The sequence below is a fragment of the Cucurbita pepo genome, chromosome 16 (assembly GCF_057944985.1).
Source record: "Cucurbita pepo subsp. pepo isolate OVF chromosome 16, ASM5794498v1, whole genome shotgun sequence".
NCBI lineage: Eukaryota > Viridiplantae > Streptophyta > Magnoliopsida > Cucurbitales > Cucurbitaceae > Cucurbita > Cucurbita pepo.
In genome coordinates this window covers 11,069,092-11,092,984 of record NC_141813.1, presented here as the reverse complement: position 1 = coordinate 11,092,984, position 23,893 = coordinate 11,069,092, and the positions used below count along the sequence as shown (strand labels likewise).

At 35.9% G+C, this 23,893-nt stretch overlaps 3 protein-coding genes across 8 annotated transcripts; 1 reads left to right on the top strand and 2 right to left on the bottom strand.

The window, feature by feature from the left end:
- Positions 1–676: 676 nt before the first annotated feature.
- On the bottom strand, positions 677–12,573 carry LOC111777442 (phototropin-2). 2 transcript variants are annotated; one of them, XM_023657050.2, is made up of 23 exons: positions 12,059–12,556; positions 11,286–11,812; positions 10,534–10,716; positions 10,055–10,146; positions 9,724–9,982; positions 9,313–9,526; positions 8,985–9,055; positions 8,442–8,548; positions 8,135–8,184; positions 7,918–8,022; positions 7,654–7,713; positions 7,436–7,525; positions 7,022–7,098; positions 5,748–5,832; positions 5,353–5,433; positions 5,049–5,152; positions 4,752–4,801; positions 4,023–4,129; positions 3,464–3,586; positions 3,090–3,141; positions 2,696–2,808; positions 1,265–1,405; positions 677–1,081 (listed from the first exon to the last, which is right to left on the bottom strand). In XM_023657050.2, the coding sequence occupies exons 2-23, from the start codon at positions 11,774–11,776 to the stop codon at positions 968–970; spliced, it is 2,769 nt and encodes a 922-aa protein (XP_023512818.2). In that variant the 5' UTR covers positions 11,777–11,812; positions 12,059–12,556; the 3' UTR covers positions 677–967. The 2 variants fall into 2 exon arrangements, with proteins under 2 accessions (XP_023512818.2, XP_023512820.2); XM_023657052.2 differs by lacking the exons at positions 677–1,081; positions 1,265–1,405 and having other exon boundaries at positions 2,711–2,808; positions 3,459–3,586; positions 12,059–12,573.
- A 2,360-nt stretch (positions 12,574–14,933) lies between these two features.
- DRL1 (dihydroflavonol 4-reductase-like1) lies at positions 14,934–17,323 on the bottom strand. Of its 2 annotated transcripts, XR_015412146.1 has the most exons (7): positions 17,048–17,323; positions 16,778–16,944; positions 16,159–16,347; positions 15,786–15,948; positions 15,498–15,690; positions 15,146–15,359; positions 14,934–15,027 (listed from the first exon to the last, which is right to left on the bottom strand). XR_015412146.1 is itself a non-coding variant. In XM_023656335.2 (6 exons), the coding sequence occupies exons 1-6, from the start codon at positions 17,172–17,174 to the stop codon at positions 15,200–15,202; spliced, it is 999 nt and encodes a 332-aa protein (XP_023512103.2). In that variant the 5' UTR covers positions 17,175–17,323; the 3' UTR covers positions 15,076–15,199. The 2 variants fall into 2 exon arrangements, 1 of the variants encoding a protein (XP_023512103.2); XM_023656335.2 differs by lacking the exon at positions 14,934–15,027 and having other exon boundaries at positions 15,076–15,359.
- Positions 17,324–18,852: 1,529 nt separating this feature from the next.
- Positions 18,853–23,646, top strand: LOC111777450 (histone deacetylase 19). Of its 4 annotated transcripts, none has more exons than XM_023657065.2 (8): positions 18,853–18,941; positions 19,249–19,859; positions 20,226–20,666; positions 21,311–21,541; positions 22,380–22,450; positions 22,540–22,597; positions 22,728–22,790; positions 23,031–23,646. In XM_023657065.2, exons 2-8 carry the CDS (start codon positions 19,332–19,334, stop codon positions 23,115–23,117), a joined length of 1,479 nt encoding a protein of 492 aa, XP_023512833.2. In that variant the 5' UTR covers positions 18,853–18,941; positions 19,249–19,331; the 3' UTR covers positions 23,118–23,646. The 4 variants fall into 4 exon arrangements, with proteins under 4 accessions (XP_023512833.2, XP_023512835.2, XP_086974743.1 ...); XM_023657067.2 differs by having other exon boundaries at positions 18,859–18,964; XM_087118617.1 differs by having other exon boundaries at positions 18,868–18,941; positions 19,308–19,859.
- Positions 23,647–23,893: the final 247 nt, after the last annotated feature.

Below are 23,893 nucleotides of genomic sequence, written 5' to 3'. Positions count from 1 at the left end.
TGATTAAATATACCAATGAACACAGAGATTATAAATTAATTATGAGTCTAATTTATAATTTAATAAAGTAATTGAAACTATATTTTTCAACCCTTATATTTATTTTCTCCCTCTCCAAATATTTTAAGAAGCAAATATATTAAATTTCTTGTGAAAAAAGCAACCTAATGACTTCCTTTTCATTGTGATTCCTATAAGAATTTGACAGCAAATCCAATATGTTCAGACATCTTCTGTTCATAATGTTCATTCTTGAACAGCAACCTTGAAAGAAATGACATTTGATTCAGATTGTTAAAACAAGACAAGAGGAAGAAGTTCAGAAGTTCAAAAGAATATTGAAACGGTTTAAGCTCGATGCTAACAGATATTATCCTCTTTAAACTTTCTCTCTCGAGCTTCCCCTCAAAATAGGGAGAGGTTTCCACATCCTTATAAAGAATGTTTCGTTCTTCTCTTCAATCGATATGAGATCTCATAATCCGTTTAAAAAATCTTGAAGGGAAGCCCGAAAGGGAAAGTTCAGAGAAGACAATATCTGCTAGCGGTGGGCTTTAACCATTACAAACATATTTTGTTCAACAATCAAACGATGTCATCATGTCACATGACGACAGTGGTTTTGTCTTGATGAACTTTGCTCATTCAAATCAGATCATATTTTGACAAGAACATAGAGATGTAAGCTAATTTATTCCTGAAAACTTTATTACCTGTTCATTGTTATATAGACAGTCATTACATACATAGACTTGAATGTAGAAGGATTATGACCTGAAATACAAATCACCTGTCGGATTCCCGGCGATGTCGAAACTTTAATCACAGTGAAGGTAGCCTCACACTAACAAACAGCAATTATCGGGGTGGCCATGTATGCCGGTAACGAACCGAGACTTATTAACAGGTAACAGGTAAGAGATAACCATTGTACTGCGTGTTCAAGTTTTTACTCTGGTGAGGACCTTCAGAAAAAATCCATATCCACTGAGCTAAGCACCCCATCATCTTCCCAGTTTACGTTCTTGTCTCTTTCACCTTTCCCAGTAAGATGAAGAGGCGATTCTAATGGTGGCGGGACCTTCATACCAAAAGAAACGAGCAGATTTTAAGAACATCATCTCTGTTAATGGCTGATAAAGAGTTAAACATGGTTATGTTCTTTGAAAGATCTTTGACAGCCAAGTTTGGTTCGGGTTTTTTTAATTGTTCATAGATGTTCCTGACAAGCAATATAGGTTTCAAAAGTCGAGAGCATCCGTACCGTACACCGGATCAGCGGCCAGTTGATTGATTGGAAGAAGGGGTGCTGTTTGATTTCATTTGCACCTGTACTCGATCCCAAACGTCTCGTGGGGTCTCTTTGAAGCAATGCATTGATCAACTGCCTTGCTGCAAGACTTACCTGGACGAGTATGCAAATCAGAAGTAGGTTTTTGGATAAGCATGGAATTGGAAAGCACCAGTTATAGTAAAAAACCTCAAGTTTAATGCATTCTACAGGGACCCATGAACTTCCCCCTCCATGATACCAACAAGGCAATCAATATGCCCTTGAGTTGTTTATAAAAGAAAAATGATACTCGAGGAGGCCTAGAAAATGATCGCGCGCTAGCAAATTGATGCTAAGTGGCTACCTTTGACAGGTTTCAAGACCAATAACTTGTTATGTGTTGGCTGAGCCTCAGACATTCTTTGACCAATTAGCAAAGGCAGTTAGACTATTAGGTTGTAACAGCCCAAGCTCACTGCTAGTAGACATTATCCGCTTTGGCTTGTTACGTATCACCGTCAACCTCACGATTTTAAAACGAGACTATTAGGGAGAGGTTTTCATACTCTGATAAGGAATGCTTCGTTCCCCTCTCCAACCGATGTGGGATTTCACAATCTACCCCCCGTGGGGGACAATGTCCTCGCTGGCACACCACTTGGTGTCTGGCTCTGATATCATTAGTAACAGCCCAAGCCCACTGCTAGCACATATTGTCCACTTTGATCCGTTACGTATTGCCGCTAGCCTCACGATTTTAAAACACATCTGTTAGAGAGAGGTTTCCACACCCTTATAAGGAATGTTTCGTTCCCCTCTCCAACCGATGTGGGATCTCACATATGTACACCAATATTCTTGTTGTTCTAAGTCTCTTCTGTTGCAAGTTTAAAAACCCCATACAAAGTAACTTCACTTGCTAGTTTAAAATAACTCTTTTGACAAACCTGAATAACAGCCAAGCCTAATCACACCCCTCTAGCAAATATTATCCTATTTGGACTTTTTCTTCTAGGCTTCACCTCAAAGTTTTAAAACGCGTCTACTAGGGAGAGGTTTACACACCCTTATAAGAGATGTTTCGTTCTCCTCTCCAACCGATGTGAGATCTCACATAAAGTTTAAAAACGATCATGGTTTTCCTATCAATTTAGTCTACACAACTGTAAAATTTACTACGTGAACACTGAATGTGAATAAAAACTGAATCTTTTTTTAAGCCAAATATGAGCCTTACAATGATCTGTACAACCTTATGTATAGTGATATCACATCTACCTTAAGATGTTTTTTTTTAACTAAAGTTGATAACATTTAAAGTCTTCTTGTGGCGTTTATAAACTAGATCATAACATAAGCACTATGATATTAAAAAAAGAAGCAGGGTACCAAGCAACATCTCAGTGCGATTTATTATTTTACCTGTATGCTACTTGGAAAGGTGAGATCTTTGTGCAAGATGTTACCAAAAGTCTTCTGCCTGTTCTTTCCCCTGAAAGGCGTGCGACCATAAAGCATCTCATACAACAATATACCTGAATCCCAAACACAACGATTCTCAAGTCTTGAATTAGAAAAGCATCACAAAAAAATGATAGTAAAAGAAGCAGAGGTGAATGCTTATCCAACAAAAACAGATACGTAGAATAAATAATTTGATGATAAAAAGATTGGAACGGATAGTCGACTAACAAGAACATAGTTTCGGAATATACGTAGGATCGAGGCATTATAGTGCCATGATTTTGGAGAAAATTAGGAACGGAAAGTGCTAAGAGGAAAAGGAAAATAGTCTAAAAGTGCACCATGGTCTTACCAAGAGCCCACCAATCGATAGAGCTGCTGTGACCTTCCCCTGTTATAATTTCCTGCAATTGATGCACCAATAAGGACTTGAGAAGAACTAATCGATGAAATCATCATCATCAACATCTTATATGTTTTCTTAGTTGAAAGTGTAATCTAAAAACTACTATCATGCTCTGAAGCAATAGATATCCAAGAAAGACATGCTCATCTGGACCCACGTACCTAGTCTTTAGATACTGAATTACTTATTCTTCTTGTGTTCCACATCATGTAAACTATATACCTTATATTACACGACTCCATAAAAACGTCTTGTTTTACAAATTAATCAAATAATCTTAGTATGAAGTAGATGAACGCATAATAGGGGATTCACCATACAGGAGCAATATACTCTTCAGTTCCAACGAAAGAATTTGATTGCGTGATCGGCTCTGCAACAAATACTGGCGGTGGTTGACTTCGTGATCTCCTTCTACCGTGATGCAATGGATACTTCACAATCTGTGATTCGGTGAGTATAATTAGAATTAGTATCATCCACACAAAGTAGACGGGATCTTATAAATTTCATTAGAATGGAAGTTTACTGGAGTGTAGATCATATAACTAGAAAATAGTATATCAACATGCAAAATGCATGAGATAGTAAACGAACGAACAAGTACTTGATCAGGAGGAGAAGCATTCTAGGATGATATAGCAGCTCATGGACCGGAATCCACGAGCTCAGAATTAGTTTTTTTTAACCTCCATGTCAGGGGCCTATGCACTCCTCTTGTGTTACATTTTTATTTAATAAGATATCTTCCATGATGCATGACTTGGGGCTTGTTTCATATAATTAACACCATTTCAGAACTTTAATAATATGAAAAGCTTGAATATGGGTCTCTATAAGAAGTGCTTTTTAACGATTGAAAATGAAATTGGAAGGCACCTGCGGTTTGCAGGATGTCACAAGTGATAAATCGAAGTCAGCAAGTGTAACGTGCCCATCCTTCTGGAGAAGAATATTTTCAGGCTTCAGATCTCGATAAATGATTCCTGCATAAGATCATGAAAAGGAAAAAAAAATCCAACATAAGGAACTTAAACGCTTTTCTCTAGTTAACAATGCAGTTTATCTTGTCATACGGTACACCTTACATACTATGAGTATTGAGATTAACTAATATTCGTTTACAGTAAATCTATGTTTTAAATCCCTTGTGTGTAACATGGGGATTATTTCGAAGCCTTTTACCAAAATTATTTGGAGTTCAAAATTACACAAAATGGTAAACACAAGAGATAGAACTCGAAAAAAGCTTCGTAGACCAATTTCTCTCCTAGCTGCAGACTTAGAATCAAAAAAGGAATATGATTTTTTAGTATGTCTTTAGAGATCATAAGAAGTCAAAGAGAATATTTTATTCTTGGCCTAAAAATCAGTGCTACACCTAGTGATTTGTGTAATTATTCATATCAATTAATGAATTTTCAAATCTGTATCAACTTCACAAATGAAGTCAAAATGTTCTTGAAGGGAACAATATTTCATCATTCAGAAAATCCTACTGTAAGTCGATGTTATCCTCAGACGACTGCACTCAAAGCATCAGAAGAATAGGAAGAAATATTGCATATATGTCAGATGAAATCGAAGAACCTAAAAGATCAAAGTCACCTAGACAGTGAAGATACTCCAAGCCAATGACGACCTCAGCAGCATAGAACCTGAAGACGAGAATGGGGCATAATAAGTCAAGAGCGTGAACATGGCTTGGATGAACGAAGTAAACATATTGATACCTCGAGCTAACATAAAATATTAAGTTAAAATTATCATGGATGGTCACAGTTCCTTTCCCCACATACCAAGAGATCAATACAACATTCGACTTCCACGTATTGTACATAATAATCTCAATTCCTAACTTAATGAAAAAGTTCGAAATTTTTGGTGTTAATAAAAAAAGAGTACCTTGCAGAATCCTCTTTAAACATTTTCATTGGCTGCTTGTCAAGTAATGCAAACAACTCCCCACCAGCACAAAAGTCGGTTATCAAACAAACGTGTGTAGCGGTCTGGAAAAAAAAATGCGGATAAAGATATCACTATGCAGCTATCTTTTGTAACGTGTGCATGGTTAAATGGGAATAGTCAGTTAGAGATATAGTTAAAATTCATAAACATTCCATATTTGTATAAAATGAGCAGGAATAGTTCTAAAAAGTGCATCTAGAATTAGTTTGGAAATAAGAAATGGAATAAGACATGATTGCACCTCAAATGAAGTGTATAGTGTTGGAAGAAAAGGATGATCCAGAAGCGCAATGATTTGCCTTTCAATACATGCTCTGTGGACCTTCACAAAAACACAAATTACTCTTCAAACAAGGGGATTAGATGAAGTAACTACATAGCTAGCTGGTGCATTCGTTCAAAACCCAGTGATACTATACTGAAGCATCTGCAACTATCTGTTCCAATTTTCAGAAATTTGATATTCATTTACCTGTAGATATGTTTGCGAGCAGAGTCTCTTTTAATCTTATAAGTCTCGTTTATTTGAGATGCATGAAGTGTTATTGATTCAATCATGAACTCTACAGAGTACTTGAACTGTGTAGAAGAAGGCATAAGCTTCTAGTAAATCAAACAATGGTTTTCTTATAATACCTTGTTTCGATTCAAAAGTGCTGATTTCTCCATTGCTTTCAAGGCATAAAGTTCACATGTACCTAGAAGTTCCACCAGATGAACACTGCAGCAAATATGCTGCATAAGTTAACAGAGCAGGTGCAAAATTAACAAGGCTTGATGACACCAAAAATTACAAAACTTCCAGGGACAAGATGGCGAAATTACATAACATGGTTGAAAAAGATAGTAGGGTACCCTTTGCATCAAGCTAAAAGTAAAAGTCCATATAGTAGCCTCCAAGGGCCAGATCAACAGAATATATCAGAAATTTGGTACGGTTAGATGGCCTTACTTCTCAAAGGAAGCGGCTGTGTGGTTCTTCAGGTATATATATGTTAGGAATCACGACTCTCCACAATGGTATGATATTGTCCACTTTGAGCATAAGCTCTCATGGCTTTGCTTTGGGTTTCCCCAAAAGGCCTCATACCAATGGAGATAGTATTCCCCACTTATAAACCCATGATCTTCCACTAAATTAACCAAGGTGGGACTCACTCCCAATAATTTTCAACAATCCTCCCCTCAAACAAAGTACACTATAAGCCTCCCCTGAGGCTTATGGAGCTTCGAATAGCCCCCCTTAGTCGAGGCTCGACTCCTTTCTCTGGAGCCCTCGAACAAAGTACACCCTTTGTTCGACATTTTAGTCACTTTTGACTACACCTTCGAGGCCCACAATTCTTTGTTCGACATTTGAGGATTTTATCGACATGGCTAAGTTTAGGGCATGGCTCTGATACCATGTTAGGAATCACGACTCTCCACAATGGTATGATATTGTCCACTTTGAGCATAAGCTCTCATGGCTTTGCTTTGGGTTTCCCCAAAAGGCCTCATACCAATGGAGATAGTATTCCCCAGTTATAAACCCATGATCTTCCACTAAATTAACCAATGTGGGACGCACTCCAATAATTCTCAACAATATATATTTCTTTTTAATTAAAGAAGTTGTCTAAAAAAAAGTTGTGAAAAGAGAAATTCAAGCGAAATTGAGTACAACTCCAAAACTTTACATGAGAGTAAATGAATGAAATCGTCCCTTTTTGAGTCGAGCAGCTTCATAGTGTTTAGAATCAAACTTAACAGCATTCACTTCCTATTTAGTCCACTTTATTGCTGATCAATTTCATTTCTCACACAAATTGGTTTAAAAAATAATTATTTAAAAAAGAACTTACAATAAATGTGGAGCATAACAAAATAAAAAAGAAGTAATCATGTACAATGCCCTATCACTACATTACCTGCCGGTGTCTCCACAACCCAGTGGTTTAATTGGCTTAAAATGTTGGAGTCCAATTTTTTCACCACGTCGAATAATCTACAAAGAAAATGTAAATTCTCAAGAAGGAATCTTAGCAAGATACAAAAACCAGTAAAAATATTTCTAGAATTAACATCATCAATGGCCTCATTTGCTCTCGTGGACTAAAACTCCCTCCCTAATGAGAGACGGAATCTACTCAGCTAGTTTTTAAAATCTATGGACGAATTTTTGTCCAAGGCAAGAATTAGGAAGAACGAGGAAACTGGGAGCACCCTTCTGGTGGTTCGGTGTTTTACTTTGCAGGAATTAGAAGCTTACAAAGAAATGAGCAGTGGCAAACGGTCACACTTTTACAAAGAAGATAAAAGAATAGAATGGTACATAAGTTAACCTTTTGTATAGCAGTCCAAGAAGAACTGTGCTTCTTGTGAGGCCTGGGGAAGACTGGTTGAGAATGCATTGACCACAAATCTTCTGGTCTCTGAAACAGGAGCAGTTGTATAATTAAACTACGACATAGCTATCGAAGTTCAAAACACAACGATATACATATCAATGTGAAAGGTTACTTCTTTCCAATTCAAACATAGAGCAAAAGAAATACCTTACCAAGTTGGCATCAGGAAGTTCACGGACAGCCTCATCAACATTTTCTGCAGTGGCTTTAACCTAATAATAGGACATAAAAAGTGGGCCATCCTTGATATTTAGAGAAAAATTATTACGAAAAACACTGAATAACTACAATATGAACTGTGATCAATACCAAACTTTTTTTTTTTTTTTTTTTTTACAGGAAATGAAAAGAGACTTATGCTCAAGAAAATCAAACTCACCAAGGGAGTGAAAATAATAAGAAAAATAAAATTATACCAGCTTGGCACTTTGCAGCTCTGCTGTCTCAGAAAGACGGTTTTGCAAAGGTTCCACATGACCACTTCCATCTAGTTGTACACCAATAAAATATTGAAGCTCTCCCTATAAAAATAAAATGGGGCTTAGAAGAAAATGTTAAATGGGATAGAATTTGCAATACGACATTGTAAATTCAAGTATCAACGATGCTTTAGAAGAAAGTTCTAATAGTTACCGTTTCATCTCGCATCGGTTGCAAGTGGAATAAATTCCAGAACTTCTTACCTATAATTCATAAAATCAGGTAATTTTAAAAGCTGCTGCTAAAGGATTAAATCCAACGGGTTTCAAAGCTCAAATCTACATGGAATTGCACAATATAAACTTAAAAGAACGTAAGAAAAGAAAACTGTATATTTAATATTATCATTCAAACTAAATCTAACGGAGGTAATATTGACAAGTAAAACTCATTACAGTTGATCGTGTTATCGGTGTCCATCCAATGTGTTCATTATCATAACATCACCGCATCTTCTTACCAGTCTTGGTATAGTTGATCAACTGAACAGTCACTTCTCTTTGTTCCCTAATTGCATCCCTTATCCTTGTGACAGTGTCTTGATCTGTTTCAGGTCCTTGAAGAAACCTGTGGGATGAACAGGAAATGTACTACATTTATTATGAAAGAAAACTTTCTGCAAAAATTCATTTGAAAGTTCGACATAAGTTCAAATGGGCCCGGTCTTTGCTCGAGTCAATGCTTCCTTGGCCATGTAGAACATGGATTAGTGTTAACCGACCAGAATATTACCGTAGGAACAAATTAACTAAATATAATGTAGTTAAATTGTTCCCAGCTGGTTCTATATTTAAGCATATTACTCATCTTCAAAATAATGAAGTTTATTCATATTCACGTCGACCAAGGTATGAGGGAGAAAGAGAAATGATGGATGGCATGAAAAAGTATGGAAAGATTAAGTGAAACTTAGAAAGGTTTTGACTGGAAGTAGAAAAAAAAAACACAGAACAGAACAATACTTTTTATCAAATTAATAAATAATATGTGACGGTGTCCTTACCGACAGTTTCGTCCCAAAATTTCTTCACGTGTATATTCTGTCAATTCAAGAAAGCTGTCGGATGCAAATATCTGCATACAAGAGTAAAGTTAATTTTTATTACAGTATGCAATTTAAACATGACCAAAGTTTTTGCAAAGCTTGCTAATATATTAACTAAGAATGTTGTGCAGTTTAAACTTGCTAATATATTGCTAGAGATACATTATGAACTAAAATTTTCTTTTCTATGAACACCTGAATATTATTCCACATCTATGATTAATAAATTCATGTTTCAGAGCCATTTTAACTATAACCTCTCCACAATAAGAGAAAGTGGTCGTACAATTGGATTATCCGGAAGCCTTGGATCCGTAATGACAAAATTTTTCTCAATGCGCTCCAATGTGGTAGCTAAATCAATTCCTTGGCGAATATCCCTTTCTCTTTCAGAACGGTCCCAACTATCAGTCCGTTCGATTTCATCGGTCATCAAAATTTCTGGTTCAAAGGCTATTACTTCAAGCTTCCTTGAACTGCTTAGAGATTTCCCTTTGAGCCTGCAAGATGGCAGAACAAAGAGAATCGTGAATCAAGTACTACAAAGTGATAATTAGAAATCATATTAACCAACCATTTAGTCCGTGCAGTTATGAAATTAGAATTAATTGCATGAGTTCCAAAGGAATTAAACCTTCCACGACCAACATTGGCGTCAACATAGTGAAACGATCAACAATTAAGTAAAATAACTCACCCCGTGAAAGAAACCCGACTTGATAACCTAGGTTTCTTGCCTAAACCATCATCTCTCAGGTCCTGTTGAGGAGTCTGTCTTACTGGTGTAGCATTTGCAGCTAGAATGGACTTCGGAAGAACATAGTCAAGATTGAACTTCTCCAAATCTTCTTTTTTTCTGGTGGTGTCATGACTCATTGCTCGATAATGAGAACGGGGATTCTTCACAGTCTGAACAACCTCTGTGATCGAACCCATTGCCTTTTCCTTCTGGCGAGCTAAAACATCAAAAGTGAAAATTAGAGGTGAAGGTAGCATCATATGCCATAGAAATTTGGAAGAACAGTTACCATCATATCGGATTAATGACTTTGGCAATCCGTTTGGTCGTAATGCTTTCTCATTTATGCCTTCTGTGTACTTGCTTACTTCTACCTGCATTCTGCCATAGAAAATACCATTCTTTTGAGTTTATATTACAAAAAAAAAAACATCAAAATAATAAAACCAAAGCTCCAATAAACTGTACAGAAGTAATTGGAGAAACTTTAATTTTTTTGCATGTAATTTATAGTTGAAAGATTCTCAAGTCAACATTGCTTCTTCAATTTCTTAGTTCATTACAGTTTTTACTCTAAGACTTCTGTGGTCGTGCATAACTTTCTTTATTCTCTTTGTATTTCAGTAACTCCAAGTCTTATCATTATGATTATTCTATCAAAAATTCATGCACAGGAAAAGCACAGGCAGGACTCGTGACAGTCAAATGTGCGTGCAAAAGTATCTGCATTAGCAAAAGATGAGTCAAAAGACGAAGAAGAAATCAAACCCAATAAATTTGATAGTATTGCCATTGTCATCCTTGATAGGCGTGACTGTCAGCAGATTCCAGAAAGGAGTGCCATTCTTCTTGTAGTTCAAGAGCCTTCCGCAGTAGCTTTTGCCATTTTTCACTGCATATCGAATTTTGTCAACTTCTTTCTGGTCCGTTTCTGGTCCCTGAAGAAAACGACTGCCACCCAGAAAAAGAAAACACCAACAAAACCTCCGTCAGTACCCAAGTAAGAAAATTTAAGCTCAGTGCAGCTCCGCTGCAAGTCAACTTTCATTTTACTGTGCTCCATTTGAAATCCAACCATCTTGGATAAGCAATACATTTAGCCTAACACCCAAGACTTCGAAAACTGATTATTCGACCAGCATCTACACTGCCCAGCTGGGGCTCTAACAAAAATTTAGAAACATCAATGTTGTAGATCCAAGCAAGATGCATCTGGGCATTCCATGGCTAGCTTGTGCGTGTATATATATATACATAAACTAAAATTTTCCCTCTTGCAATATTCAGAAAGGACGGAACTTTTTGCAAATTAGAGAGAGAAGGAATATGGGTTAACTTACTTTCTGAAAAGAGTAAATGATTATAAATGAACATCTTTATTGGACATCTCTTTTGCCACTTACTATTTGACCCAAAATTGTACTTCTCTTGGAGTGCCTTTTTCATACAACTTTTACACCAAAAAGTTCTTTTCTTTTCTCTTCTTTTCCTTTTTAGAACGCACAGTGAATTGATCTTACCAGTTCTTTCCAATGACCTCCTCTGAAGCATAACCAGTCATGCCAAAGAATCCACTGCTCGCATACACGATGGGACACTCTGGTTTGGTGGCATCAGAGACTACAAATGTCTGTTCCAAAGAAGACAAAGCATCCTTCAACTCTTGTGATGCCCTTGGAAAAACTCCAGAAGTTTCATTGCTAAAGCTTGGTGTTCTTTCTGTGCCACTGATTTTCCCTGATAATCTTTTGCTGCCCCCTCCTTCCCCTGATGCTCTCCCAACGGCCTTGAAACTGCCCTCTTCCACGTCCGTCTCCACCACCAGTCCCCACTCCGCCGCCCTCTCTGCTATGATTGCTTCTGTTGATATTGCCCCTGTGGCAGAAGCTTGCCAGCTTTTTCTGTCTACTTTTGCTTCATTTCCAGGAGTGTTTGTTGTGTTTGATTCTCTGTCAAATGCCATCCATTTTTCGGTTGGCTTGTTGCTGCTGATACCTCGCTTGTCCTCCATTGTTAATGTCTCTTTTCAGTTTGTGAACAGAACCGCCTACCATGTAATGTCAAATTAATAAAGGGATTCACCAAGGTTTCAAAGTTTTAATATACTAACAAAATAAGAACAATCTTCGAGGCCAAAACAGAGCTTGACAAAGGAAAGAATTCGAAAAACCAGCTGCCAAAGAGATTAGCAAATGAAAACAAAGAGAAGAATCATCTTCCCCAACAAACCAACAACCCAAAAACCCAACACAAGTACAGAAAATGCAGACAAACAGGAAACAAACGGCTTTACCTGCATGATTCAATTATATGGAAAAACAGAGTGAACCCACTTCAAAGCAAGTGAAGTAAGCAGAAGCTCCCACAAATGGGAATTTTTATACAAGTCAGAAACTCTCAACTGAATTCTGAAAACCCAGAAACCATTTCTGGGGTTCAAAGTGAAATATCAGACCCAAAAGCTGTTTGAGGACTTTGATCGAACAGGTGGTGTGCAGAAGGGATGACAGTCGAAGATAAAGTCCCCATTCGCCAATAAATATGCCCCCACCCAAACGAATTGCATACCCCATGTAAATTGGAGGAAATCCCATGATGACCGCTGATTCAAGCTCAGTTTATCCATAGTCTTGTCTCTTTATCAGATTTCCCCACGAGAGAAAAACAAAAGAAATAAAGGGAAATACAGGGAAAGATTTGGATGGATAGTACATGAGGCCACAGAGCCTCCAGGGACCGCATGAAACAAGTTTCTCCACGTACTAATCACTGAAAATTGAACCCCCAGCTCCTTGATTCCTGCAAAAACTACCTGCTTTGCTTGCCTTTTGGTTGCTTTGATGACGTTTTAGAACTGTTTAATTTCCTTTTTTTACACAAAATAAAACAAAAAAAAAAAAAGTACTTTTAAAATATCTTAATAGAATAAAATATTTAATATAATTTAATACTTTAGAAACAAGATAAATATAATATTAGTAACAACAAAATGGTATGTAGATAAAAAACTATTGGCACCTCTTCGTTTTTTTAACAAAATTATATTTATTTCTTCCAAAACTCGCATTTTTTATTATTTAAATATATTAATGAAAAAATAAATATAGTATAAAGTTTCACTGTCATTTTCTATAATTTGATTTTTTTTTTTTTTTACTCTTATAGTCTCACCTGTCAAAATTTAGTGCAACTTATTGATAATTTGAATGAGTCAAGATATTCGTAATTAGTTAATATTTTGAGAATATATTAATTATAGAATATATCTTAAATATTTATAATCAATTAATTTTTTTTTTAATGATTTGAGTAGTAGTATATTTTATTTTATTCTCAAGATTTAGCTAGTAGGTATTAGTTGATAGCTTGTATCTATTTAAACGTTGTAAATATCAATGAAAATTAAACCTTCAATCTCAATTCCATTTTCTCATTCTTAACTTGTTTACTGCAATAATATTTTCGGATCTATTCAGACTCTTGAGTGGCAAATATTGTGTGATTACCAAGTTCTCTAAAATATTAACATAAAAACAAAACATTTTTTTTTATAAGAGTGTAGAAACCAGTAATACATACGTTTTAAAATTGTCAGGTTGAGATCCAACATCCGTTAGGTTTTAAAAACTTTGAAGGGAAGCCCAAAAAAAAAAAAAAAAAAAAAAAAAAAAAAAAAAAACAATATATTTTTTAGCAAGGCTGTGAGATCCTCGGTTGGATTTTAAAAATCCTGAGTGGAAGCTCAAAATGAAAAAATAAAAAAAAATACAATATTTACTAACAGTGGACTTAGACTATTAGAGAAGGACAATCTATTAGGTGCGGGCAAATTAATTTCGGATAATATTCATTTTTGTAAAGGAAAAGGAAAGGTGTGGTGATTAGTGTAGCCACTGGGCGATTGCGGTGGAAGGCGTCCACATGTTGTTTCTGTGGTGGCTGTATGGGGCTGTGGGGGCTGTGACTACCTGCCCATTCACCATCAATGTGCCATTTCAATAAGGAATCTCAGGCCAAGCACCTTTCATCTTCATATTTCTTGAACCCTCCTTCCTCTTAACACCATTCTTTTCTTAAGTTTCAATTATTTTCAATTTTTTTTTGGTTGATTGATCTATTGATCTTTTGTCGATGTTTAATACTTAGCTGACACGTCGAGCATGTCGAGAATGTCTTTTCAAGAGTATTAGGTGAGTTGAATTTGAACATGTTTTAGTGGCATAAACATTGAACTGACCTAGTCTTTGCATGGCTTGTCGCAAGCCGTGTCTCAGTTGCTTGCTGTGAGATCCCACGTCAGCTAGGGAGGAGAACGATGCATTCTTTATAGAAGGTGGGAAAACCTCTTCCTAGTAGACCGTTTTAAAAACTGTGAGGAGAAGCGAGAAAGGGAAAGCTAAAAAATGACAATATCTGCTACCAGTGAGCTTGGACTCTTATACTCGCACTCTTCGTGCACTTGGTCATCATGTTTGGAAAGTGCATCAAACCTTAAAAGGGATTAATCAATACATATTACCCGCACATGTTGGTGTGGGCACACATTGTACTAGAAAAAATAGTCATAAGATAAGGTGGGGGCAGCGGGAACATATATGGTCGAGCCAAAAATAACAATGGTAGGTATGGATAAAACAAAAAATTAACTGGGCCAAGGGTAAAGCATCTTGACAAAAATATAAATCAATCGATCATTAATTATGTTCATAATTGATGTCATAAGTATACCTCAATAATAAAGATGATAAAGGTGATGTAATCATTCATCTAAAATTTATTGTACCTAAAAAGATATGAACATAATTCTAAAGTTTTATTGAAACTAAAAGTTTAAATCCTCATAATGAATATAGCTATGAGAGAGAAGCCGAGTTGTTTGAGTTGGAGATGTAGAGAAGAGCTCATGAGGCGCTTGAGTTGTTCGATATCTCATACTTCTGATCAATCATCTCCCCTATTAGGACGTACAACTCGACACGGCTGGCAGGAAAGGTAAAGACCCTCAGTATGGCCTGACAATGAGGCCCCGTCTCGACTCCCATTTACTCTCATAATTCCATCATTAGAGACAGGGTCTCAAACCGAGTTTCTCACTCCACCCCGAAACAAACATACACAAGGCTTGAGTTGAAGTCGGGGATGTCATAGAATAGGTCAACGCGCTCTAATGCTTAAATTACTTTGTCATTTTTCTTCGTTGTATGTCATCTATAACTTTTGTTGTTTTGATCAATTCATACAGTGAAGGGATAAATGGACAAACTATACCATGAAAACATGAAAATTCTTCGTTAGGAAACATGAAACCTATTCAAACTCGAAAAAATATTCAATAAAGGGATAAATGAGAGCATAGATTCTTTGAATATGATATATAAACCTTATTTTTGTATTTAATGACTGCAAACATGGAGGTTTGAAGTGATTTTTCAGTTTAAGGGAGTAGTATAAACGAAGGTGAAGAAAGATGGCCTTGCTCCAAGAAAGATGCAACGCAGTCATCAAACATCTCTTCCACAGACTTGAACTTCATCCCCAACTTCTCAACCTTTGATATGTTGAAATCATAATATGGTTTGTTTGATGCCTCAAACCTGAAGAAAAAATGTTCATCCATGTTCATATCATTCTCAACCTCACATTTCAACATAGTTTCCAAGAACCAAAAATCAAACCAATCAAAGTTTCTTATCTAAAAGAGAAACTCGATAGTTAAGGCGATCAAAGTAAACCTTTTCGAGATGGGGAATGAAGGATAGCGAGACGATAAGCGTGGTGCCAAGTCGTTGATTTCCAGCACAATTGAGGAGCAAATGTATCTGCCTTGAGCATCTTTGTTCTCAAAAGCAAGGATGTGGCAGAGTGCAGCATCATCGATATGAACATAGCCTATCCTTCCAAGTGATTGGAAAACTTCTGTTTCCCCTGGCATTGTTTCATAATAATAAAGAAAAACTCAGTCTATTTGATTCCTAAAAACCAAGAGTGCAAAAATCGCAAGCCATTTAAGTTTCACTTACCTTTAAGCAGGCCAAGGACAACAGCTGCTGTATAACATAAATCAGGCGACAAACTAGGCCCGATGATCATCGAAGGGAGCACGGTTACTAAATCGATTCCGTTTTCGTTGCAGAAATCCCAAGCTGCCTTTTCTGCTAGAGTTTTTGCAAGAGCATACCACAACTTTTGTTTGATGTCCCATACAAGGTGTTTTTGTTGCAAGAAAATGGGAAACACACTTTAAATCCATATAGGCATAGAATAATATTCAAAATGATGGCTAACAACAGTTGAACAGAGCAAGAGAAAATTGCTAAGGATCAAATATAGTTTCCAAAAACAAGATCCATATTAAAAGAATGAATTATTTGAATGGGGATTATATGATGGCACCTTAAGTCTCTCACACAGTTGAACAGAGGTCCAAGATGACTCATCCAATGGTATTTTGGGGTCAATATCTTCTCTTCCTCTAACAGTTGAGGAAGATGAAGTGAGTACCACACGCCTTAGAGATGGGTTCTTCTTGCATGAACGTAGCAGATTCAATGTGCCCTCAATAGCTGGTTCCAGCGTTTCGTCCTGTTTGGATTCCAAGAAAATGGTATTGAATCAGAACCACCTTTTTCTATGGAAAGTAGTATATGATCTTCAAATGGAAAACAAAATTCAATGTCTGGTTAAATTTTAAATGTGAATCTTGAAAGATTAAGTTAACTCTCATCAATTTGTTTCAGTTTTATGGGGTCGGTGGTAACTTAGCACAGTATCGATTAAACACGGTACCATATTAGAACATCAATAATGATTTTAACATGGTATCAGAATTGTACTAGACTTCAATGTATCAGAGAGTTTGCCAAACAAAAAAGTTGTAAGCCTTGAAGAACATAATCCATGTGTTAATCCATATCTGATGAGAGCAAGCTTCGATGAATTCAAAAGCACAACAATCACAAGAATACAAATAAGGCATAGATAATCTATCCGCTTAAATTCTCAAGGATTTTACCTTGGAATGGGTTGCATCCAAGACAGGGGAAGCTGTGTGGAAAACGCCATGACATCCCATCACAGCATCATCGAAGCTCCCACGTTCCAGCAAATCAGCCCTGACGAGTCGAAGCCTCTCCTTGGCTCCTTCCAATCTCCACAAATGCTCCACCTTCTTCACATTCCCTAAACAAATGTTTCAACCAATCAGTGAACTTCTTCTCTATGCCCTATTCTTTAGCAAATTCAAACCGGAGAGAAAGAGAGAGAGAGAGAGAGAGATAGAAACCTGGATCCCTAACAGTACCGATCACATGATAGCCAGACAAAAGCAATCGCTTAACAAGCCAAGAAGCAAAAAATCCAGAAGCTCCAGTTACGCACACTTTGCCTTTGCTTTCAAGCTTCTGCTCCATTTCGTTCGAATCTCAGACTGATTGGGCGGCTATGGCTGTAGAATGAAGCCAGAGGGGCCGACGTTTATATAGATGTCGAAAATGGAGGGCGGCTTCATCGTCTTCTTCATGGGAATTTAGTAACAGTAAATGTAAGGGAAGGAGACGGTAGACCATTTAGTACTCGTGAACCTTACACACGAATTAAAATTTCTAACGGCCCCTTTCAATTTTATTTTTCTTTTTATGAAAAAACAATTTTTATTCATAAACCGGATATTATCCGTCTGTCTGAGCATAAGCTCTAACCTCTCATGGCCATTCATGATCATTCCCTAAATTAACCGACGTGAAACTTTTGAGACTTTCATTATCTAACACCTCCCCTCGAACAAAGTACGCCTCCCCTTAGTTTAATCGAGGTTCAACTCTTTTTTCTTTTGGAGTCCTTACCAATCTATTGGTATAGCTAAGTTTAGGGCATGACTCTGATACCATGTTAGATGAACACGACTCTCCGTAATGATATGATATTGTCCACTTTGAGTATAAACTCTACTTTGGGCTTCCCAAAAAACGTCTCATACGAATGGAGAGAGTATTCTTTGATTATAAATCCATGATCATTCCTTAAATTAGCCGAAGTGGGACTTTCATCATCCAACACATCTTACTGTTGAGTGACTAGCTCTGATACCAATCTATCCTGCCATGAAAGGAAGAAAACAAAAAATAAAAATAAATTAAAACAGACAATAAAAAAATAGGGAAGATTTGTTTTAGATTTGGTAATGATATTATTTTATATTGAGCAATTTTACTGCATATTTTATTGTTTATTTTTTTTTTCTTCTTTTCGTCCTATCCATCACCACTAACATCGATTATAAACATTAAATTTTCTTAAACTTTTGTCAAAAAAAAAAAAAAAAAAACCGGTATTATTTATGTGATTTAGTTAAATAAATTGTGGCATAAATATAAAATATGATTAACATAAAAAAAAATCAAATATGAGTTATTTGTTTTTAATACGTTTTACTGATTATGTTTATGGGTTTTTTTCTAATAAATTAATATAATTATAAATTAAATTTTATATTATTCCTATATTAATTAGTTAATTGGTCGATTAAAGTAAGATTAAAAAAAAATAATAAATAAAACATAATTGAAAAACTGTTTAACATTAAATGAGTTTAATTAGTACAAAAAATAGTATAAGCTATTTTTTTTAAGTAAACAGTAGCCTCTAAATCAAATTTAATATTCCAATTTGACCTAAACTTTAAAAAATATATATATATATATTTATTTATAGATATCTAATATGTTCGTGTCTAATAAATTTTTATATGGATAAATAATTTTAAAATTTGATAATACTTATTTTAATTTCTCAAAGAATATTTTATTTTTTACATTATCATATTACAAATTTTTGTCACATTTTATATTTACATTACAACATGGTAAAAGTCAATTTATACCTAACTTTAACGTATATCAATTAAAACTTAAAATTAATTATTATATCGATTTTATTTTTATCTTAAAATACATTAATAAATTTGAATCTATCTTTATTAGTTTTATAGAGAAAAATTTATAAAAAAATAAATAAAAATATATTATATCTTACGAGTGAGGGAAATATTAGGACTATAAATAAATAGTTTTCGTCCATATATTAACCATAGTCGGTTTAGATACTGGGCTTCAATTTCATCGTCTGTTGTTGGGCATAGTGAGGAAGGTATTGGGGCCGCTTCTTCCACCATACTCGAGGTGCGCTCTCTTTTTGGCTTCAGGTTTTTGTTCTTGTTTTGTTTGCTCATTATTCAGGGAAGATCAATTTCCCTAACCTTTCTTTACTGTATTACGTTTCTCGCTCGCATCGAAGTTATACTTCGTTTACATTCATTACGAGAAGGTAGTTTCATTAACCGTAGTTTTTGCCTGAATCCGGATGTTGACGTTAAGTTAGAGACTATAATTTGCTTTGGTTCGTTGTTTTCGTTTTTGATGTTCGCTCTCTGAATTTCGTTTTGGGATAAAATCTGATTGAATTTATGTGGGTTCTTACCATTTGTAGTTAAGTGTTTTGGTGACCCAGCTCAAAGTTCGGTTACTTCTTGGCTGTTTTTGCCCTAGAATTCTTTGTACCTCGTGGGGGGTATGGAGACAGGCGGCAATTCATTATCATCTGGGCCTGACGGCGTGAAGAGGAAGGTCAGCTATTTCTACGACCCTGAGGTCGGGAATTACTATTATGGTCAGGGGCACCCAATGAAGCCACATCGAATCCGAATGACGCATGCCCTTCTCGCCCATTATGGTTTACTCCAGCATATGCAGGTTTTCAAGCCTCTTCCTGCGAGAGATAAAGTCCTCTGCAGATTTCACGCTGATGATTATGTGGCGTTTCTTAAAAACATTACCCCTGAAACGCAGCAAGACCAGTTGAGACAGCTTAAGCGCTTCAATGTTGGTGAGGACTGTCCTGTCTTCGATGGCCTTTATTCTTTCTGTCAAACTTATGCTGGTGGATCTGTTGGTGGTGCCGTTAAGTTAAACCATAAGGTTTGTGATATTGCTGTCAATTGGTCTGGTGGTCTACACCATGCGAAGAAGTGCGAAGCTTCTGGGTTCTGTTATGTCAATGATATTGTTCTGGCGATACTGGAGCTCCTTAAACATTATGAGGTTCGTGTAGCTACAGAAGTATTAACCATTAATTATTAGTTGTTAGATTTTTCTTTCTAATCCATACTGAGGCATGATTAACTATTAACTGTTGTAAATCTTTCATTTGTCCTGTGATACCATATCATATTAACGTAGTGCACCACTGATTAATGGTAAAGACTCAAGATATGCAATCTTTTTTTTTTTTTTTTTTTTTTTTTTTTTTTTTTTTTTTTTTGTAATCTTTAATCACTATCACTTCATGTAGTATGGTGGTTGTGGTTTGAATAAACTCATACTTGGAATAGGATGCATCCTGAAAATTTTTTATTTTGTTATTTGTTGCATGTTGATCTTGTGATTGTGAAACTTCTTTATGTGCAGCGTGTTTTATATGTTGACATTGATATCCACCATGGAGATGGTGTTGAAGAGGCTTTTTATACAACCGACAGAGTCATGACTGTATCGTTCCACAAATTTGGAGATTATTTTCCTGGTACAGGAGATATAAGAGACATTGGTTATGGGAAAGGAAAGTACTACTCACTTAATGTTCCTTTGGATGATGGAATTGATGATGAGAGCTATCATTACTTGTTCAAACCTATAATGGGAAAAGTTATGGAAGTTTTTAGACCTGGTGCTGTTGTTCTCCAATGTGGTGCTGACTCTCTTTCTGGCGATAGGCTAGGATGCTTTAACCTGTCAATAAAAGGTCATGGAGAGTGTGTTAGATATATGAGATCATTCAATGTGCCTCTATTACTGCTTGGTGGGGGTGGCTATACCATCCGTAACGTTGCTCGCTGCTGGTGCTACGAGGTACACATTTTGCTTTCAAAGAGTGATTTTTGTATGATCAAGTGTTGGTTCCTTCTTGTATCTTTTGCTACGAAGTTTTGGAAAGTGCACCCCTTGATCTTATTATCTCATAATGAGTGAGGCAAATGATATAATTTAAGATTGTGCTTTAGGAAGTGCAATGGAATAGAAGCACCGTACTTGTTCATGACAACTCAATTACTGACTAATATGTCTCAATTCTATATAATTTGAAGGTTTGCTTTGGTTTGTATGATATGAGTCAGCTCAAACTAAACAAATTTATAATCCACAAAGATTGTGATTGACTTCTTTCGGGAACATATGTATTGAAGTTTCTGACCAATGGAGACATCAGAAATTCCTTATCCCATTTCTTTTATGTTACAATATGCCTGTGTGTTTCCAAATTAGAAAAAAAAAAAAAAAAAAAAAAAAAAGAAATCATGTGGAGGGAGCTGATTAACTCTGTGGCTTCATAATAGTAGTATGTTTTACTATTTTCATGGTGGGGTGTTAAGAATTTCTATTTTCTATAAAGTCTCATTGTCCTTGATGCTAGATTGTTATTCTAAAGTTCTTTCTTGTCTCTGTATCATTTTTCTGACCTGCTGTTTTACATTGAACTGTCACGTGGAGTGCAGACAGGAGTTGCTCTTGGGATGGAGGTTGATGACAAAATGCCACAGCATGAATATTATGAGTATTTTGGTCCTGATTACACTCTTCATGTTGCTCCCAGTAATATGGAGAACAAAAATACACACCTTATGTTGGAAGAAATACAGGGAAAGCTACTTGAATACCTTGCACGGCTTCAGCATGCGCCCAGTGTTCCATTTCAAGAGAGGCCTCCTGATACTGAACTCCCTGAGGTAGGTTAACATGATATAATTTGTTTCATTAGTTTTCTCCTCTCTTAAATTTAACATTTTTTTTATGTTGTCACGCACACAGAAGTAATGAGAAGAGTTCTTATTGATTGCACTGTAGATATGATTTTGGATTAACTTCTTATGACACGAAAATATTCATTGACCTCATATTTCGCTAGATTCACCAACTTTGAAAACAATTCTAAGATACAGCTTATAATTATCACATTACCTTTTACTAATTATTAAGTAATTACTGATTAATAATCCAAGGGTTAGTAATATTTCTTAAAATACCTTCGGATTTAACCTAGATGTGATGGTTGCTAGTCACCTGTGGGCAACTTGAGATATTCTACACATGATTGATTTTGTTAGTAGTCTCCAATTCCATATCTGGCAAAGGTTGAACAGTTGGAGTATTCATGAGTTGCGAGTTGATATGCTTATTGAACTGCATTCGATGTGACTCCTGTCCGTCAAATGAGCCACGTGTTGATTTTTGGTATCGCTTTTCCTCATGTTTCTCTGCCAACCTGTATGCACTTCACGCCTATGGTTTTTTCTTTTTTGCTCCGTATGAAAATAGATCCAATGTGTTTGTGTGATGTTGCTATTCTTCTAGGCATGGTGACAATAATTTGTTGAAAAATGTAAAATGGTAATGCAGGTTCAGTATGAGAAAACTTTATACTTGAGACGCAAAATCTGTGCCTTTTTCCCCTTCTATTTGTTGTTTATTAGGAAATAGGAAACAAATTTAAATTGGTAATGTGTTTGGTCAATTATGTCATTGGTAATTGTCTCTTGATTGCAAACTGTTAAATTTGATCTTCAGGCGGATGAAGACCAGGAAGATAAGGATGAGAGATGGGATCCAGACTCAGATATGGAAGTTGACGAAGAGGGGTATTTCGTTTTGTACTTGATTTCTTTTCAATTTTATCTTTACAACCCTTATTATCTTAACTTCTGCATTTTACTTGCTGTTTGGACAGAAAACCCATCCCAAGCAGAGTTAAAAGAGAAACGGTTGAGACTGAAATCAAAGATCCGGTATGCTCTAATTGAATATAGGATGTCCTATTTTTGTTCATGCCCATGCCGTGTTACATTTCCGCTACCATTCATGGTATATATATTTCCAGCTTGCTTTTTGATTCTTTATGGCTTTAAATTTTTTTAGGAAGTTAATCCCGAGAGTACTAGAGGTTTAGAAAAAGCAGCTGCGGAGGCTACAAGTGCAAAGGTGAAAAATCTCTGGAAAATGGAAGCCATGAAATATTCTCTTTACAAGTTTGAAATAGGAAACCATCACTTTTAATTGAAATGATTTGTCTTAGAAGGTTCCCCCGGAGATATTCTTCTTCTCTTGTACCTTACATAATCTTTTATGAAAAATTCTCGTTTTCCAAAAATAAAATAAAATGAAATAATGACAGTTCATCTTTAGTACTCATTTGTTTATATGTTTATATTGCACTTGCAGGCTTTAGATATAGGTTCTCTCAAACTTGAAGAGTCGGGCGTAAAACTCGAAGAGCCCAGCAAGCAGAATGACCAAATGTTCCCCTAGTCTTTGAAAAGGGTGAAGAGGGCAGGGGATCAAACACAAGAACAACTGACTCCAAGTAAATAGAGGTGACTTTTGCCATTCTTTGTTGCACAGATTTTTTAGACTTGGTAGTCTTGGTGCAAGAATGAGCTGAGTCGTGAAAATCTCGTTGTGCCTCAAGTATTTGTGTATAAAAGTCTGGAGTTGATATGGATAATCTTATTATTTAGACCAGTTATGGATGATTTGCGAAATGTTGTGGTGGGGCAACCTTGACATGTTATTTGTACTGAGGTTTCCATGTAAATCACCATGGATAATAGAGTTTTTCTGAGATCTGTAGGTCATGTCACTGGAGCTACTTAGTTCTTTGCCTCCCTATGTCTTAATTTAGCCCAATACGTTTCTTTGATCGAGATGTTAGAGGTTAGAATTCTCGTTTTCGAGAATTGCCATTTGAAACTTTGCAGGAGGGATGGAGAATTCTTATTTTGGGACGGGGACACAATTTTCATTCCATCTAAAAGTTACATAAATCCTTTGTTCTATAGTTTTCCAATCTTTTCTTCCCTTCTTTCACTACGAAGCATGCTTCATCTTCATCACTTCTTACATTATTATGAAATTCGTTATAAATTAATTATTGACTGTATAGAAATATCATCAACAATAACATCCAATATGTTATTATTTTAATTATTTAATTAGATTTCAGCTTTGAACTATAATTTTCATACTTCAAAAGACTTCACTTATGTAAATAGGAATTCTAAAATCAAGAAGAACAAAAAGGGTTG

Excerpts from the sequence above, each read along its gene's own strand:
- LOC111777442 (XM_023657050.2), bottom strand. The coding sequence starts at position 11,776 with ATGGAGGACAAGCGAGGTATCAGCAGCAACAAGCCAACCGAAAAATGG. Across the intron at positions 4,802-5,048 it reads TTTAAAGAGGATTCTGCAAG|GTTCTATGCTGCTGAGGTCG; the intron begins GTACTCTTTTTT and ends TCTCGTCTTCAG. Across the intron at positions 1,082-1,264 it reads GGCCGCTGATCCGGTGTACG|GTCCCGCCACCATTAGAATC; the intron begins GTACGGATGCTC and ends TTTGGTATGAAG.
- DRL1 (XM_023656335.2), bottom strand. The coding sequence starts at position 17,174 with ATGGAGCAGAAGCTTGAAAGCAAAGGCAAAGTGTGCGTAACTGGAGCT. Across the intron at positions 15,691-15,785 it reads TGTCCTTGGCCTGCTTAAAG|GGGAAACAGAAGTTTTCCAA; the intron begins GTAAGTGAAACT and ends AAACAATGCCAG. Across the intron at positions 15,360-15,497 it reads TCATTCCCCATCTCGAAAAG|GTTTGAGGCATCAAACAAAC; the intron begins GTTTACTTTGAT and ends TTTTTTCTTCAG.
- LOC111777450 (XM_023657065.2), top strand. The coding sequence starts at position 19,332 with ATGGAGACAGGCGGCAATTCATTATCATCTGGGCCTGACGGCGTGAAG. Across the intron at positions 22,451-22,539 it reads ATGGAAGTTGACGAAGAGGG|AAAACCCATCCCAAGCAGAG; the intron begins GTATTTCGTTTT and ends CTGTTTGGACAG. Across the intron at positions 22,791-23,030 it reads CGGAGGCTACAAGTGCAAAG|GCTTTAGATATAGGTTCTCT; the intron begins GTGAAAAATCTC and ends TTGCACTTGCAG.